The 17,743-nt window shown below is 36.0% G+C and overlaps 1 protein-coding gene across 5 annotated transcripts in view; it reads right to left on the reverse strand.

Moving 5' to 3' along the window:
* Positions 1-395: 395 nt before the first annotated feature.
* XRCC5 (X-ray repair cross complementing 5) overlaps positions 396-17,743 on the reverse strand; it is a gene marked incomplete at its 3' end in the record, with an annotated part of 45,546 nt that continues 28,198 nt past the window's right edge. For 4 of the 5 annotated variants that reach the window (XM_084523023.1, XM_084523024.1, XM_084523021.1 and 1 more), the window contains exons 15-20: positions 17,313-17,406; positions 16,612-16,681; positions 10,192-10,301; positions 9,609-9,705; positions 7,500-7,567; positions 2,633-2,725 (exon numbers count right to left, since the gene is read on the reverse strand). In XM_084523023.1, coding sequence (XP_084379149.1) covers positions 2,633-2,725; positions 7,500-7,567; positions 9,609-9,705; positions 10,192-10,301; positions 16,612-16,681; positions 17,313-17,406 — 532 coding nt within the window. Of the gene's footprint in view, positions 1,842-2,632; positions 2,726-7,499; positions 7,568-9,608; positions 9,706-10,191; positions 10,302-16,611; positions 16,682-17,312; positions 17,407-17,743 lie in introns of those variants that run through there. The other variant, XM_084523022.1, reaches the window with a different exon arrangement.

A 17,743-nucleotide genomic window follows, 5' to 3' on the forward strand; every position in this document is an offset into this window, starting at 1 on the left:
GTGCTTTATAGGCATCAAGAAGACATATGAAATACTCTGCACACTCCTAAATGCTTATTGCTTGACAGAAACAATACACTCTAAAAATGTGGCCAACTAGTTCAGAAGAAATTGAAAGCTCTAATCCTTGTTTTGATTGCAAAATGTCTTGTCCAGTCTTGACCAAGACTTATCTCTGCAAAATAATAAAAATGAATTTATTGGATGTGTTGTGAAGTTTCGTGTTTGTAAAATATTGAAAAAGTAATTACATTCAACTCCTGTGGAAGGCTTTCAATGTTCGATGTTTTCACTGTATGCCTGGAAAAGGGTTTTTCAGTAGTCTCACCTAGGTACTGCATAGGTAGTTAATGATCTGACTTTAGCAAACATGGTTACAAAGAAAACAAAAGCAATCCATTAAGTATTTTATTAATCAAACTAATTAAAAAAAAATAAAAAACACCAGTGTTACACTCCATAAATCAGCCTAAAAATAGATGGTCAAAACCATGGAGTTACCAACAATTTCTTATTTACTATTCAGAAAAATAACTTCGCATGACACAAATGATCTAAAGGCCTGGAAACGTTACCTACTGCCTGCCTTCTGCACTTGAGAGATCTCTTCAAAGTCTGCATGAACTCAATCAAGATAAGACAAAAGAAAGAAGAGAGCAAGTCTCTGTGTAGGGAAATGTGGGGAAAAGCAATTGCTGTTTCACACACAGGAGCTGTTCAGTATAAAGGGCAGATATTCCAAAACATCTTTTAATTTAGCTTATGATTTTTTTTATATGATACTACCACCACTTTGCACAGTACTTTTATACATTTGCAATAATAAAGAACAGCTTTTAAAGGAATTAATCTGGCTGTAACAAGCATCTGTGAAGCTGTCATTAGTTTCTCTTCAGATCTGTAAATCAAATTTGAGTATCTCTTTCTAAGCAGTATTTGACAACTTTGGATTGCTTTGTGTAGCTAGTACACCATTTCGGTTACCAATGTTAACTATCACCAGTTATCTATCACAAGTGTCAGTGTACAGCTTTCACGTATTCCTCTGTTCTGCATTACCAGCATTGTATTAAATAGGTATATAACAGAGTCTTTTATCCTTTTAGCACCAGGAGTACTACAGGAATCACAGGTAAAAGTCTTTAAAAAAAATAATAATTTTGAGGATCTTTAACTCTGCTGTTGAGCTGACATGAAAGAGAACTTGGAGCACAGAAAGATGACCACAATTGTTGATTTGGGTACAGCGTCACAAGATCAGTACACTTGGCTTTGTTGTATGTTTTAGCTTCTGCTGTTCATTTTGTTCATTTCAAACCATTACTTTGTGAATCCCTGGCCTAGAATTTTTTCAATACCCCCCCCCCCTTTTTTTTCCTCTCTGCAGGGAAAAAGAATGAAAATACAATCTTTCTCCTTCTGCAGCAATAATGCTATGGAGTTACGTCCACTAAAGATTCTATATTACCTGGTAACCTCACTGTGACATTTCTGTCTTCCTTCTCAGGGAATATAACAAGAATTTCAGGCACAAACACAGGCTCTCATTAAATTTAGTGGCGTTTAACTAGAAGCAGTTCCACAGATAAACCAGGTTCTCTGTGCTAAAGAAAAAAAGAGAGACCCCTTAAAGATATCAATCCTCTGTTCTAGTTTTAAAAAGTCAGATGACATTTACACCAACTGAAAATGTCTTGGACTTCTGCTCTCATTTGAGAAAAATAAAGATGGCTATACAGTCTTCTCATTAGCATCCTATTTGTGTGCCATCTTACAGGGAGATTTCTTCCATAACTTCGTTTATTCAATCCCAATGTATCATGCAGTCACATCATGTCCAGCTGCAAACAGAAGCAACAGATTTAGAAGAAGAGGTATTGAATTCAAGTAATTTCTTGTGTTTACTGCTTAGAAAATAAAGCAAATTCAGAAATCCTTATAAGGATTCCAACATAAGAAATTCAACATAAGTGGACCACATGGAACTTAACACTAAAAGTACAAAAACAAACCTTAAATCTCATCTTCGCATAATCATATGTGCAATTTGGAGACTTAAAAAAAGAAGTACAGTCCAAAAGTAAAAATATGCCTGCTATTGAAACTTCATTAGAACTGTCTACACCATCAATTTAAGCTTCAGAGACAGATTTGTAATGACTCATCCTGTACAGAAATGGCTAAAATGTTTATTAAAAAAACCCTCTTGAAATCCTTGAATTTAAGCAAGTTAGTATAAAAGAAGGTTAACTGAGAAGATTAAAGCATCTTTTAATTTTAAATGACTTTTAGGTTTCAACCCACATAAATAGCTGTTCTAGATCTACAAGCTTTGTTAAACGCTATTGCTATTATAGTAAATTATAATCTATCAAACACGCAGCCTCATTGGGTCTTTTAAATACACAAGAGGACAGGACTAATCTATGTAAACACCCATGTTACTACACAGCCTTCTATTTGCCATCATAAAATTACACATCTGGTTGTGTTTTACAATAGTAAACAAACAATTTCACATGGCTCTTTTCTGACTCAGTTCCCTGAGGTGTTTTCTAAGACATGTGATCTACTGCTTTAAGAAGCTCTTTCTTACTGCAACTTTCACCTATAACTGAATTCTACAGCCACATCATGTCTTTATTGTACTCACCAAGTCATCAACATCACCACCTTCATCTGTAGCAGGCAGAGGTTCATTTTTCTTTTCTTTCGGAGCCAAGAACTGAAAATACAAGTTATCTTACGTTAGACTGATGAAACTCTGACTCAATGTTAAATGAACTTAGTGATATTTAGTGGAGAACTTGTTAGTGTTAGGTCAGAGGTTGGACTCGATCTTGAGGTCACTTCCAACCTAGACAATTCTGTGATTCTGTGGACAGAACTTGTCCTTTCCATATCAAAACTAATCTGCCTATAATGAAAAATTATCAGTAAGTCCATTCTGGTTTCCACCTTTCAAAACCACACAAAAACAAAAACAGGGAATTTCCTAAGTCTTGCTTTTAAGGGATTTTATAGCAGATTGTTAAAAATTGACAAAGAATGTGGTTCTTCAGACAATGCACAGTTAAGCTGCAGAATGCTATTTAGTAAGGATGCTGCAAATATTAGTACTTAGTCTCAGAGTAGATGGGGAAAGTTCATAGGAGAGAAATACTTTGAAGTCCAAAGAAACAGCCTCAAGCACAGGAAATACTTGAGATGTCAGTGGCTGGAGCCATGGGCTAGATGGAAATTTTGTTCAGAGTATGGCCATTTTTATGTTCTTAAAAGGGTAATTTTAAAAGCAATATCACACGTAGCTACAAGCTGCCAGGACGGGGACAAAAAAATTGTCCCTATTAGTATTAATACATATGTAAGTTGATTAACAACTTGGTTAGTAAAGACCTTAAGTATGACAACCTAGTTCTGTGTGGAACTCAGTAGAAGCTTTTCTCTTAATTCAATGAACATTTAATAGATGAACAAAGACATGAATTTAAAAAACACTCTCAAACATGCAAGATGGTTCGAATGCTGGTCTTTAAAAATAGAACAGTCATTATGTAAAATTCTTTTGCAGTAGCTGCTGATACAAACACACCATATGCCCTTCATTTAAAGCACAGCATCAATAAACAGAAGATAAAGCTAACTTGCTTAGATACTGTAACTACTGAAATCAAACACACAGACAATATCTGGAGTACAACCACCTACAAATTATTTTTATTTTAACCTAACAGTGGAAAAAAAATAGTAATTTAGCTATAATAGTAAAAAAAACAATACAAATATGTGCCTCCTGAAAAGTGTCCAGTTGTCTACAAGTTTTAGTTGTAGCCTCTTTAACAGGATAGAAAATAGAAAATCTCTGGTTACAAAATAATGATATTAAACAGGCTATGAATATTGGTTTTGAGCTCAGGTAACATTTTTCTTTTCTGTGGAAACAACTGGTTTCTGAAAGCAAATTACTGTTTATCTGAGGACTTAGCTTTTACAGACGTGGAGGTCATGTAAAAGGCCCTGGGATCCCTATCAGTGCTACTCATCTCCAAGACAACGTACTTGGACTGTAAAAAGCTTAAATGTTATTTTACTTAAACGGTTCTGATCCTGTTCTAGAGCAGTGTCAGCTTTAGACAGGGGGTAAAACACCGAGAAGTTGCCTGCCACATTCTCCCATCATATCAAGATGTGATCTAATGCTTTAATGCCTGAGTTCACAGTTTGAATCACTGGAAAAGGCATTCTCTCCAGCTCCCTCTGCTAGGTAAAGCATCAATAAATTAATGTTGTAGGAAAGAACCAAATAAAACATCCAATAGGACGAAAAGCAAATATATTGCATTTGGTTAACACCAAAGATGAAGGATACAGACAATGTCTGCCTCGTTGTCTCATTAGCCAAAGGTCAAATCTTTTCTACATCCTGAAGAGCAATAACCTAGAGTGCTGCAGAAAACTTGCTGCGCAGACACCACTCATGTTTTAATGTTAACTTCATCTTACCTTACAAGTTTTGTAGCTGCACTAACAAGGATGGAACAAATTAGAATTTTAAGATGTCGCATGCCTGTCTGTCTTTTTTGCTGGAAAAGTTCTCAATCTAGTAGTAATACAAAGCACGTATTATGAAACTAAAAGCTAGTGACACTGTCAGCTCTGAAAGGCATTTTATGCCAAACCAAATTTCATTTTACGCACTTAATTAAGAGTCAAATGATATTTCCAAAAAGTAGCACATTTTTGAAGCTTTCAAAATTAGCTTTCTAGCACTAAATTAGGTGAAGTCAAAAGCTACAGAAATACAGGATGAAAATTTGTAACCGGAAGTTTTCATCAAATTCTATACATTTAAAACTTTTTTTTTTTTTAAACAAAATCTGTTTTGCATTAATGCAAAAACAGATTATACATGTATGTACTAGTTGTGTTGAAATCCATTATCTTTCCCAAATTAATCACCAAAAGCACTTGACTTTGCTGCTTTTTTAACCTATCATCCTTACACTCTAAAAAGAGTGTACTACTATCACAGGGTTAAAAAAAGCCTACACAGAACTATTTTTCTCAATGATATGAAGAAAGGAAAACATGCACAGATAACCTAGCTCAACCAAAACAAACAAAAAAAAAAGCAAAAAAACTTTACCTTACCTCTCTAATAAACAGCCTTTAAAGTTTTTATTACAGAACAGTAATTCTATGAACTATGAGCCTTATATCCAATACACACCTGAAAAAGCTACCAGCTAGTGACCTTCACATACGAGAAAAGATTTCAAAGGCTTCTGTATCACAGAAGACCACACTGACAGTGAATCCCTGGACCTACAAGCTTGGAATTATGAGCATTTGACCTATTACAGAGGTGAAGAAAAATTTAATCTTATACATGATATTTTAAAAGATCCAGTATAACCCTTTAATGAAGGTTTTGGCCTTCATTATAGAAAACAAATAAACCTTTTTAGCAATCTGCTGTAGATCTAGGAAAACGCTGCCTTCACACGCCACAGCAAATTTGCAGCACAGTTTAACTAGACCAAGACTAGACATAATATCAGCCTCATAAACTGAAGACAAAACTTCAATCTCTCTAGAACTTATTCCAACAACATACAGTCTTCCAGTTTCATATGTTAAAAGTCATACAAACCCTTGACAGAAAATGACAGTTCCTTAAGGGTTCTGGTTTTGGCTCTGGAGAGTGGGGAGGTTATCTAGTAAATAACTGGGACTGCCAACAGCCTAGTTAAGCAGAGGGATGCAAGCCATTTATTCTGAAATGCAAGGTTATCTGTCACATTAGCGAACTCTTGCACTCTCAGCAGCCCAGAGCTGACTCCATGCAATCTTTGTTATTCCCTTACTTTAAAGGGAAGTTATGGCTGTCACAAGACCTTCAATCAATCACAAAAGAATTTCTTCCTTTATTGCAACACCTGGCTGACTGCAGGATGATGTTAAAAAGAAAAGTCCTTCTAAAGTCAGTCTACAATGTTTTGTTCCAGCTTAGCCTGACAGCTCTAACTCTGCTCCTTGCTACTCTTCATAATTTCTGCTGCATTCCTATGCAGACACAGTATTTCTTAGCCACCATAAGATCATAGTTCAGAGATCTGTGCTCTGTAAGGTCTTTATGGCTAGTAGAGATTTCCTTCAGGAATAGAGGCTATTTCATGCAGCTTTATCACATTTTGAACACCAATGACAGTTTCAGACTAAAAAGTGAAATTCAAGAAACAAATGCTCCTGTGAAGTTTCAAAGTAAACTCATAGCACTCAGAATATGTAACAAAACCTGATATTCTTTAAAACTGCTGGTTTTAAAGAACAGAAGAATGTTCTATACAGTTATGCATGATGAGAAACAACCAGTAGGTCCTTCATGCGTACAACAAAAAGTCACTCTGACATTTGCACTCTGTATATGAGTTTAGATTTGGGGTTCTTAGGAGCTTGTTTAGATTTTCATTCGTCTTCTTTACCTCGAGATAAATTGTTACAGATTAAAAAACAGTTTCTAAAATAAAACTTCATACCTACTCTTTAATTCATTCATGGAGAACCTACTTCAAGCCCCTTGTTATTGCTAATGTAAGGCCCAGAAGTTGTAAAAATCAATATAGCATCTTTTAACAAAGCTGCTTCTTTGCAAAGTAGAAGGATTTTACCTACGCTTACATTGAGGGGTCTGTAATACTGAGACTTCCCTTCTTCTAAACCCTTCAAAGTCATATAGCAAGTAGCAGCCTGATACAAAAATGCCCGTCTTATCCTCTCTATCCAAACACAATTTTTGACAGCAAATCTGAATTATATCTTCTTTCAAACAGGCACCATTCTGTCTTTTAGAAGTCACTCCTCTGTAACTGCAGAATCCTTCATTCATCACTGCAGTTACTGAAATGCTTTATTTCTGTAGGAAGAATACCTGCAAATACCCCAAATTTCTTTTTCTGAAAGAAGCCAATATGACCACCAATAATAATAGCATAATCCATGACGTCCAATCCACAAGACCTCAGTAAAGTAGAAATTACTGCTATCACTGCATATATGATGAAAACAAGCTATGACAGCTTTATTTTGCTAGAGTTAGCAAAGCTTTTAGACCAGAAAAAATCCTGATTTTTGAACTAGCATGTTAACAACGAGATCACAGCTCTTTATACAAAGTTCAAATAGCAATCTTGCATATAAAATTTATTGCTGTTCCATTAAACTGAGCTCCTGAAATTCCTGTTCTTCAGAAAGGATATTTTCAGATAATGATGTACATGCTACTTTCTAAAGACCAATTAAAATATAATGCTGTGGTACATGCTATGGAATTATTTTTGCTCTCGAATAGGGTATTATTAATTCTACAGCAAAAGGACAATAATTCTTCCTTCATAAGGATCCTATTTCATTCACCTAAAGATTTATACACATCATAAAGAATTTTCTGTTCCACAGCAAGGGCTCTACACAAATAGATGCTCATTAAAAAATGATACCTTTTCAGCTTCTTCACTAGTCACAGAACTTCCCTCTGCTTCATCTTTAGTGATCAAAGAAATTCTGTCTAAAAAAATAAAAGATATAAAAGTATCATTAGAAGGCTTCCCAAAACCAGACTTAACATTAGAAATGAAATAAGTCCTCCAAATTTCAACTTCTCAATGTGTCATCATCACCACCACCAAAAATAAAAAAATATCGCTCAAAGGAAGATGTGACTTGCATAAATGAGTCAACTATGATATAAAAATAAATTAATGAGAATATTCATAAGCTTGTGGAAGTATCCATTTAGGAAACTGTTAATATTATGACAATCAAACTAATGAGACACTGAAATCATAGATCACAGATGAAATGCTGAAAATCTATCAGAAATTACACTTTTAGTCATTCACAGCATGCTCTTCAGTCCTTAACAGCCTTACAAAAATTAACTCCTACCATACAAACACTGATGCTGTGGTTCTACAGAATGACTACACCAAAGTGCTGGTCCTGCCCTGGTTGTGTCTGCACCACCATCCTGTGCAGTGACCCACAAAAACAAAAGAAAAACACTCAATTACTTTTCATCCCAATTATTTTCCCAATCTAGCCATCACTTGGCTACACAAATGCTTGTTGCCAAATTAAGAATCTGTGGGTGTGAGAGGAAAGAACAGTAGGTTCAGAAAGGTTTAGCAGCATCACAAGTTTAATGCCACCTTAACATGCCCACAGAGCTACACAGCAGGGTTTCACGAGATGAGTGAGCTTATCAAATAGATCTGCCTTGCTCCTGCTCCAAGAATCACTAACTCATTAACTCACATCCATCCTCTCGGTGATTGCAGTGGCACATAACAAGGCCCAATGCCACATTTAGAGGAAAAAAAAGGGCATGTGTTATGTCACAAGAAGCAGGGAAAACAGGACTTCTGCTTTTGATAGCAGCAAATGAAAAGCAATTTCAGCTACTCAGCAAGACCAGCTCATTGGATTATCCATAAAGCATCATGATTTTATCATCTTCTCAGAAGATAATCTGCTTTGTATGAAAATATCATCCCTGTTAGTATTTGTGAATTATTTTCTGAGAAATATAGTCCAGTTTGTTGAAAACTCTGGTTTGAACCAACTAAAAATATTAAAACAGTATTCTAAGCATGACTTAAAAAGATCCAAGTTTCCTACTTCCAAAGGTTTTTTTTTTTTTTTTGTGTGTTTTGGTTTTTTCCCCTCTTCAGATTTGTTCAGAGACAGTACCCTACAATAGCCTTTGAGAGTTGCCTTGTGCTGTTGGTTTTGGTTAATAAACAAATTCCCATCCTATATTTTGAAATTTTTGAAATAGTTAGATAAAGCAGGCATTAAACACAGTCTGGAGTCCTTCATTTTGAGAGGTGCTATATAAAAGCATATAATTGCATTTTATAGCATGCACCCTTAAATACACAGTTAGGCATTTAACAGATTTTCCTAGCACTGATTCCAATTAAAAACAAGAGTATGATGTAAAAGATGTTTTTTATAGCCCACCATGTTTCATATTTGTGAAAATGTTCCTTTATTTATCACTTGCGTAGTCTCTGAAGCTCTTTTGGAATTGCATTGCCCTGTATCTCCCAGTTTAATCATAGGTAGGTGTCATATTACCACATATTTGGTTCTTCAAGTTGCTTAAATAGAAAACAATCAGTGACATATTTCAATGTTATTCATGCCTTTTTTGAGGCTTAATTTGGAAGCATCTTTTTATATATAAGCTGCACAAGTTTTTCCACTTATCTTCAAATTCACCTGAAATCCTATCTCGTTCTCCTTACCTTGTGACATTTAATTTGTCTCTTTTCTTACACAATTCGTTTACTATTTTAACACGACTCGGCAAGACACTGGTAGGAAACAATTAGGACAAAAAAAGGAAGCTGTAATGTGAAAGAAATGGATGTTGCTGTTGTGATTGTTTAGTTTTTTTTCCTTTTTACGGAGGCTGCGGGAATGACCTAGATCAAAATGTTGCTCTAGGTTTAGTTTCAGTGTCCCATTGCTAACATAAGGTTTTGTCCTACATAACGAATAATAAAAGTAGAAATACTTTAAAAAGTGAAATGCCATCATACCTTGTACCACAATCTCCCAGAAATCAACTAAGGCTTTGTCTTCCACCTTTGATTTCAGGGCCTGCAGAAAATCATTAAAGCACCGCACCTTGGACAGCTGAAAAAATAACAGCCATGATTACAGGGCAATATGGAAATAGCTGCAAACGTTAATTCTTCATGAAGTCATATAAAACGGTGAGCATAAATCATTACACATTTTAATTCTACTAGAACCAAGAGTTCTAAGGAAAAGCGAGCCACAAAAAACAGAACTACAAATCTCTGTAGCTTTTTGAAACTTGTTTTAATAGAACTTTGTGCAATAGCATATTTTTCTTTTTTAAACATCAGGCCACAGGCCTTGTGATTTTATGTTTCAAAGAACAAAAATAACAGTGTGTAACACCACAGAATCTAGTCCTTATTCAAGTCAAGAATAAAGAAACACAAATGGCAATATATTTCTAAACTTTCAAACAGTATAAGTGATTAAAATCTTTTTAATCTACTTCTCCTGTAGCAATAAATTACCATGTTTTCAATATAGCAAATAGGCCCATCATATCTTCAATTTGGAAGAGTTTTCACATATTAACATTACCTTTATGGACTCCTCTCTGAAAACTCTGATACAATTGATCCCTTTCATGTAGTACTGTGAACTTTTATGTTCCAGAAACTGATCAATGCGGTTTATCAGCTGCTGACTCACTGAAAGACAAGGAGGAATAAATAAGCAAACCAAATAATGCACAATTCCTCAGCAAATTAAATAAATACATTCATTTGCATCTCTTTCTATTCTACCTTGACAGGCATCAAAAGAGTTAATCACACCCATACTGCCTCAAACAACTCAATTTCATAATTGACAGTATCTAAGCTACTGACAATTACTGCAGCCTCCTTGAAAGAGCTAGGTATACTGGAAAGAAACTCAAGCACAGCCAAGGTAAAATTCCAAACCTAAAAGCCAAGAAAAAAGCACTGGCCTAACTTTTTTCACAGGAAGTAAAACTAGAATATTTGGGATCCTAAAGCTGAGCGATGTTGTATTTTACAACTCTAAAAAACATAGCCCAAAAACATCCTTTGAAATACATGCTTATTTCAATGAAAGGGTTAAATTTACAATGAAGGTGTAATAACATCAAAGCAAGCGCTGTATTCCACCATGCTTACCACAATCATGGATGTAACAGCCAGTACTTACTGTTTTCTATTAAATGCCTAACTGAACTGGATCTGAAGGATACCACCTCTGAAGAGATGAGTGAAACGAGAAGTGTTTGATATTCCCCCACTAGCTTTTGACTCTAGTGAGTTGCTAGAAAAGGAGGCAGAGAGCGGGTCTGTCCAACAGCAGCTATCACAAGAAAGTGTGCTAAATTGCCTACTGCTCCAGAGGTGATCAACTCACTCTTTATTTATATTACCAGTAGCTGACAAACTAAATTGAAGTCTCACTACTTAAGCTCCTCGAGTTAAGTCAGTCCATTTTTTTCATGGTTAACGATTTTCTCATTAAATGTTCTAATTTCTTACGAATTGCACTAATAAAAGCAAGTCCTGCTGCTGGTGGTGGGTTGTTGTTGTGTTTTTCTTTTTTTTTTTTTTTTTGTTTGTTTGTTTTTTTTTAAATGCTGCTTTTTCATTGATGTGTTAAATTAAAACCCCAGGCGCTACCAGGGTGCAATAAAAGTCTTTATTGTCAGAATGATTCCAGCGAACTGCTTGGAATTATCAGATCCTCTACTTCTTTTGCATTACTTTTTTTTTTTTTTTTTTTTTTTTTTTTTGTAAGAAACCTTTTCTATTTGATTGCCCTGGCAGGCATCAGAAGAACACTGTTTCTTGCTACTGCCTGTGAGCTCCTTTTTGAAATCCGTTTCCAAATCTGAAACAAACAAAAAAAAAAAGCCCTGCAGTATTTTAATAGGCAACGAAACATCAAAATTATGCAGAAAACATGGCAACAATAAGTCAGATTCTTTTAATGTCTTGAAACAACTTGGCTAAAATTGGGTCTGTCCACTGGGCCTGCACTAAATGACAGACCAATGATTGACGAACACAAACCAGAATTTTTGTGCTCTGACTGGACTACCAAATTACTGCAGGGGGACAGAGAAAATACTGGAGACAGCAGAACAGGATTATAACTGGAACTTCTCCAAAGTGGACTTTGTGCCATTACACCTACAGGTCTGAGAATTTTGTTTATTTTTCTTCCCTTTCTTCTGCTACCTATCATCTGCCTTTCCATTAGTCTGAGTATTTGCTTTCGGGTGATGCAAAGAGTGAGTACAGAGTGGAGAACTACAAGTAAAAATACTTCAGTAGAAGATCTTAATTCATTCAGAAATTAATCACTGCCCACTGGCACTGAGGCACATTTCGTACTCTAAAATACGTTCACCAGTGCTGTTACTTCTTGTGAAATATGCCATGAACAATTATATTCACTTGTTATCTGAATAGTTATGGTACAAAAGCGTAGTTATATTCTCACATTTCTTCTATTTGTGGTCTTGATTACTATGCCAAACAGAATGCAGCTTAATAATAGTTGAGACTGTGTTATTGTCCAGGTTCAATTCCTTTTTGATACCTTTAATTCCAAGGTGATTCCTTGTTAAAAACATAGCTCCTTCTGTAGACAAATGACTCCTATTATTAGCAACCTTTTGACTTATCCAGTGGTGGTGATAATGATTTGTATTAATGGACAGTGTTTAAAGTAAGAGTCACTGACAAATGAGTTAAACTACTTGATAATGGACTTTAAACAGCTGCTCTGTGAGGATGATCTTTTAGTACCTGACAAGAAGAAACAGTTTCTAAACTGAAAAGTGTCCTAATTTTTAAGTATTTCCTCCATCTTTAAGTCAAGAAATAAGGCCCTTACCAAGAGCTACTAAGCTACTGCAGTGTGCTGTAAGGTACTGCTTAGCTTTGGGATGGTCTCTCTATATGGCCAGTAACTGTGGGTATGGATAAGGATGATGTAAAACTGGATATCCAAAGGATGTTTGGCCCAAACCCCACTTAGATCAAGGTCCTGGTGCTACAGTGCTCCAAGCAATTTAGTTTCAAGTAGCTCTAAAAACGGAGTCTCCAAGTTGTCCAGGCCCCTCTTTTCATGTTTGACTACCATCGCTGTGATTTTTCTCCCCCCTATCTAATCCAAATTCTGTTTGTTGCTACTCAGAGCTCTGTGTCTCACCCAATCGCTACGCCCTTCAAAGAAAAGTCTGGCTTCATCTTCTCTGTGAAGCAGACAGAGAGAAAACTTCAGTGATTTTTTTTTTATACTCAAGTATTTGGTCACATTCTTCTCATGACTGAATCGCTTCCATTAAACCAGTCATTGCACTTGGCCTAACTAGCAATAGCATATGAATACTCTGCTATATACAAATATATCCAGTCAGATAAAAATAGAGACAAACAGCAAAGACATGCCAATAAAAAGCAAACACTAGTGTTTTGTTTTAAATGTATCTTTGGTCTAGAAAGGTAGCTAACTGAACACCTTCCTAGAGAAAATCTGTAAATAAAATATCTGTCTAATAAGTTTCCATTGCAAATCTGTTATACACAATTCTTTTCTGCACATGAAGCACCCAGTGTGAAATGCTCTGGTTACGAATTTTACTAAGAAATGATCTACATGCCATGGCAAGAGTGTCACCTCAGGCAAGATGGAGTATTTACCAAAATCTACACATGCAATTGCTGACTGACTCAACCTTATTTTCCCAAAAATGCCTAGGAAAAAAAAAAATATTGACAAACTTACTGCAAACATAAAAACAGAGTCAAGTGCAATTTCTCTCTGGACACTTTTTCTAGCATCCATAAACTGTACAGTTATCACTGCAGATTTATCTCTGGCAATCAGTAAAAACAAAAAAAAAAAAGCTTTCAGCTACAAACACCATGTTCTCAGAGAGTAGTCCTATAAGTGCCAACAATATCTGACCTATAACTTCCACATAACATTTAGAAACCAAAGAAAATGCTACATGTGTGTCACTATCTCTTTACTTAAAGCCATTCTATCTTCTACAGAATTGTATGAAAACACCACACCCTATACCAGACACTATCTGCTTCCCAGAAATACAGACATGAACGGAAATCTGTAAATAGGCCAACAGGATTGAAATAGTAGTCATGGGGCTATTTCTTCCACAGTACGAAGGTGGCAAACAGTCACTGCATTTGAGAGTCTTCTCTGCAGGCACAATGATGATGAAGTTCATCGTACAGCCATGAGAATAACGATTCTACTCAGGCACACTCATCTATTTCATTTGCATTCATTGATAAAAACGTCAGAAGTAGTTATCAGAAAACTGCTCTTTGTGATGACTGCGCACTTGTAACCTGTTCAAAAGAAGACCTGCATAAAATGACAGATCTGCGGCCATGCATGCAAACGAGGAAGTAAAGACATCTAGAGAGGAAACTCAATGCTCCTTACGTGAGCAATGAACACGAACCTGTACGTTGGCACCCTCACACACAACTCATCACAAGAACTCTAAGTGCATCCCTACTATAATATACACAGATGTCAATTAAAAATGAAGTTGATAAAATTTTGAGTTCAGAATTTGAGCTGCTAGTCTCCGAAAACCTACCCCTGAGACCCTTGACAATATGAAATTCTTCATTTTTCTGAAGAACGTATTAACACGTTACCAAAACAGACATTACTCTACTTGCTAGGAATAAATATGCTATTTCTCCTGCTCTGGTCTGCTGTGGAACACAGCACACAGACACTGTGCAAGCTGCACTTCGGCTTCTCCTATGAATGGCAGAAGCCCTGACCATCAAATACCAGTGAGGCCACTGCAGCAGATGGTAACTCACAGCTTAATTAAGATCCTTGCTGACAGTCTCTAAACTACAATTCTTCCTATTGCTACAGCTTCTCTATCTACCAAAAACAAAACAAAACAAAACACAACGCAACCTTCATCCACTTCCATGCAAACAGTTAAAAGGCCTCTGTCTTCTGAATAAATCTATAAAAAATTTTGAAGTCAACTTTTTCCCATATCCCTCAATTTTATTGGCTTCCACTGTTCTATGGAGGGATTTTGTTGCTGTTTTTCAGGGAGGGAAGGAAGAAGGAACTGCTGCCTTTTTTCAAACGAGAACGTGGGCTCTAACCAGTTTGAAGACTACGTTGGATCATCTTTTTATATTGCAAAGAAACAAAACAGGGTACAACCTGTCTGCATCTTGACACATAAAACTGCTACATATAAACTATTGACTACAATAAACTACTAGATTGCCTGCAATAAATTACCCTTTCCTGAAAGGACATTTTAAATTTTACATGCTCTAGCAGGGTTAAAAAAGAGTTTCCTCATTAAATTTGATATAAAACTATATTTAAGAAAAAACTCTGTTAGAAACACTGAATAGTTTTAAAACATAATTTACTATTTATATAACCAGAATGTCATACAACAAGCCATTAAAAACACGCCTGCAATGTTTTATGTACTAAGCCAACTAAAAAGCTCTGAAGAAGAAAAAGGATTATGCAGAAGAGAAAAATCATATGCAGAGCATGTTTTTATTTATATTGACTTCTCTCTCTCCTTTAAATGGGTGACTGCACTACATTTTGTCTAGATATATATTTATATATAATAGATCGTATGTATAAAAGCAGATTTCTCAAAATTTCAGAAGCTATCCCAACATGTACTGCAGTTACGTCCAGAACAGCTGCTGAGTGGACATATTTAAGCACTCTTCACTTAAATGATCTTCACTGGTAATCACTACATTTATTTCTGCCTTAAAACTTTCCTACGTGATAAAACTAATTACTATAAAAAGTAGTCAATTTTTCAGTTTCAATATTTTAGTGTCTTGTACAATGCTTTTTACTACATCTTAATATATCTGAGACACAAGAACACAATTCCCAACATTTTTTCCCAATAAACATGATTGGTACTGCTAAATCCATGCACAAAGCTGGCCACCTGCCTGATAGTTCTGGAAAATCTGAAGAGAAGTAACTATATAAGCTTTACAAGGCTATCGTAAAATAATATACTACTTAACATACTCCTCAAACTAAGTCCAAAAGGAGCAAAGGCATAGTTGAAATAACCAGCATCTGTCTTCTTCAGAACCCCTTCAAATATTTCCTTTGAAAAGAAATTGTACATTAGTGGCCATTGGGCAGATGAGATTTACCTTGCCACAACCTTCAAATCAGCATTTATGAGGAAAAAGGACCCCACTCACCTTGTACACCCTTTTTAAGATAGCTTTGGATTACATACATCTCTGTATAGATATTCCACTAGGAAAATACTGTGCAAACAACAATTCCTTCGCACTTTCAGACTTAGAGGATGCCAGACCAATAAGACCGTGGCTGACCTGAGCTTTTTATTCTTCCTCGCCTCTGCATCAAAACCCCATCTTTCTGTGTGCTGAGCGATAGATTCAGTGCATACAGAGCCTGCTCACACCTCTTGAGGTGCTAGCTGGTTATTACATCCCTTCTACACATCTTACTTTGCTCACAAGCAGTAACAAATTATTTTTGCATGTAAATATTTAAAGCCCAGACATCTGATTCTTATTTCTCCATAAAACAAGATTAAGTAGGCAGAAGACAGGACTGTCAACACAATGCCCATTCAACAAGCCTCCACTTCAAGCTAGAAAGATCACATATAGTCAGACGAGAAGCTGATAAACAGTTTGAATAAGGTAGTCAGTGTGAAAGGATCTTCTGTTTGAAACAGCTAAGTTGTTACTCAGATGCCTCAGCGTAGCTGTCTGGTGCCATCTTACACAAACAAGGCTATTTGAGACTTACAAGTGCTACCCCTCATTAAGCAGCACTGGAAGCTAGGCAGTATAGTCCAAAGTATCTCACATAGCACCAGAAACCTGTTTTTAGGAAAATGGATCACTTTAGCTCTGAAGATGCTGCTAAATATAGTTACGATAGATAAAAGTCATTTACCATCTTTGAAGTCAGCATTTTTCTGCCTCACCAGAATTCGGAAGTCTTCTGCTGGGTTAACACTGCCAACCTACAAAAGGTCCAAAACCAACAGAATTGTCTGTCAATATCCATCTCTTTCTTCTTGTGAGGCAATAGGGACCTTTAGATTTCTTTTTAACATGGAAACAGAACCTCTACACTTCTCTGCATGCAGATACAAAAAACACGATGTGTGTTAAACATGCACTACTCCTAGCAAAGGTTAGTTATGACACTAGCCAGATGAATTACACTTAAAACACTGCACTTTTATAGGCCAACTATATTCTCTGGGGTTTAAGAGGTCAGAGCACAGTAATTCAGGCTGTTAGTTCAGCTCTGAAACAGACCTCTCACTAATCTTGATAGACACTTAATGAGGAATGGGACTCTTAACGGGAGCCCCCAGGCATGTGGGTACAGAATCTTTGGCTTGGCAAGCCAACAGGAAGCTCAAAATTAAAAGCTCATACTCAGTTCATTCACCTCTTCTGGCCCACTCTACTATCTTAAAGATGAAGTTTTAAATGGGCATACAAGTACAGAAACTTTACAAAAGAACTAAAACCACAGCAAATATAAATGTTTACTAAAAAATGGATACAATAATCTCAGAATAAAAATTCACCGTGCTTACCATTTCCTGGCAGAAATCAAAGCTGTTGTAAAAATATACTTACAGAGGTGACATTGCCTTCAGCAAGTTTTATGATGCTAAAGCTATCTTCCTCATCTTCAATTTTTTGTTTCTTAGGATTGTGTCCATCTTCATTGCTGCAAATGAGGATGACAAAAATGAACAGAAACACTAAATCAAAGTAAACTGCTCTGCCTACTCAATAAGAAGTCAGTACATTTGCAAAGTACACACTGAACACTGGACCAAAATTCGTTATACAGCTGTTCCCAAATTAACAATAAACCATACTTCATTTCTCCCACAGTCTTCACAAAGCAGACAGTAGAGACAAATCAAATTTTATCTTAGCATAAATGGAAGCTACTGTTTGTCGAAAGTACAGGATTATTGATACTTATTTCAGGAGTGAATTTACTCATACACCTCTTTACCACATTTCAGAATACAGGCTGGCTCTCTCTAGTTGCTTTA

This window comes from Aythya ferina (genome assembly GCF_964211825.1).
Source record: "Aythya ferina genome assembly, chromosome: 6".
NCBI classification, from domain to species: domain Eukaryota; kingdom Metazoa; phylum Chordata; class Aves; order Anseriformes; family Anatidae; genus Aythya; species Aythya ferina.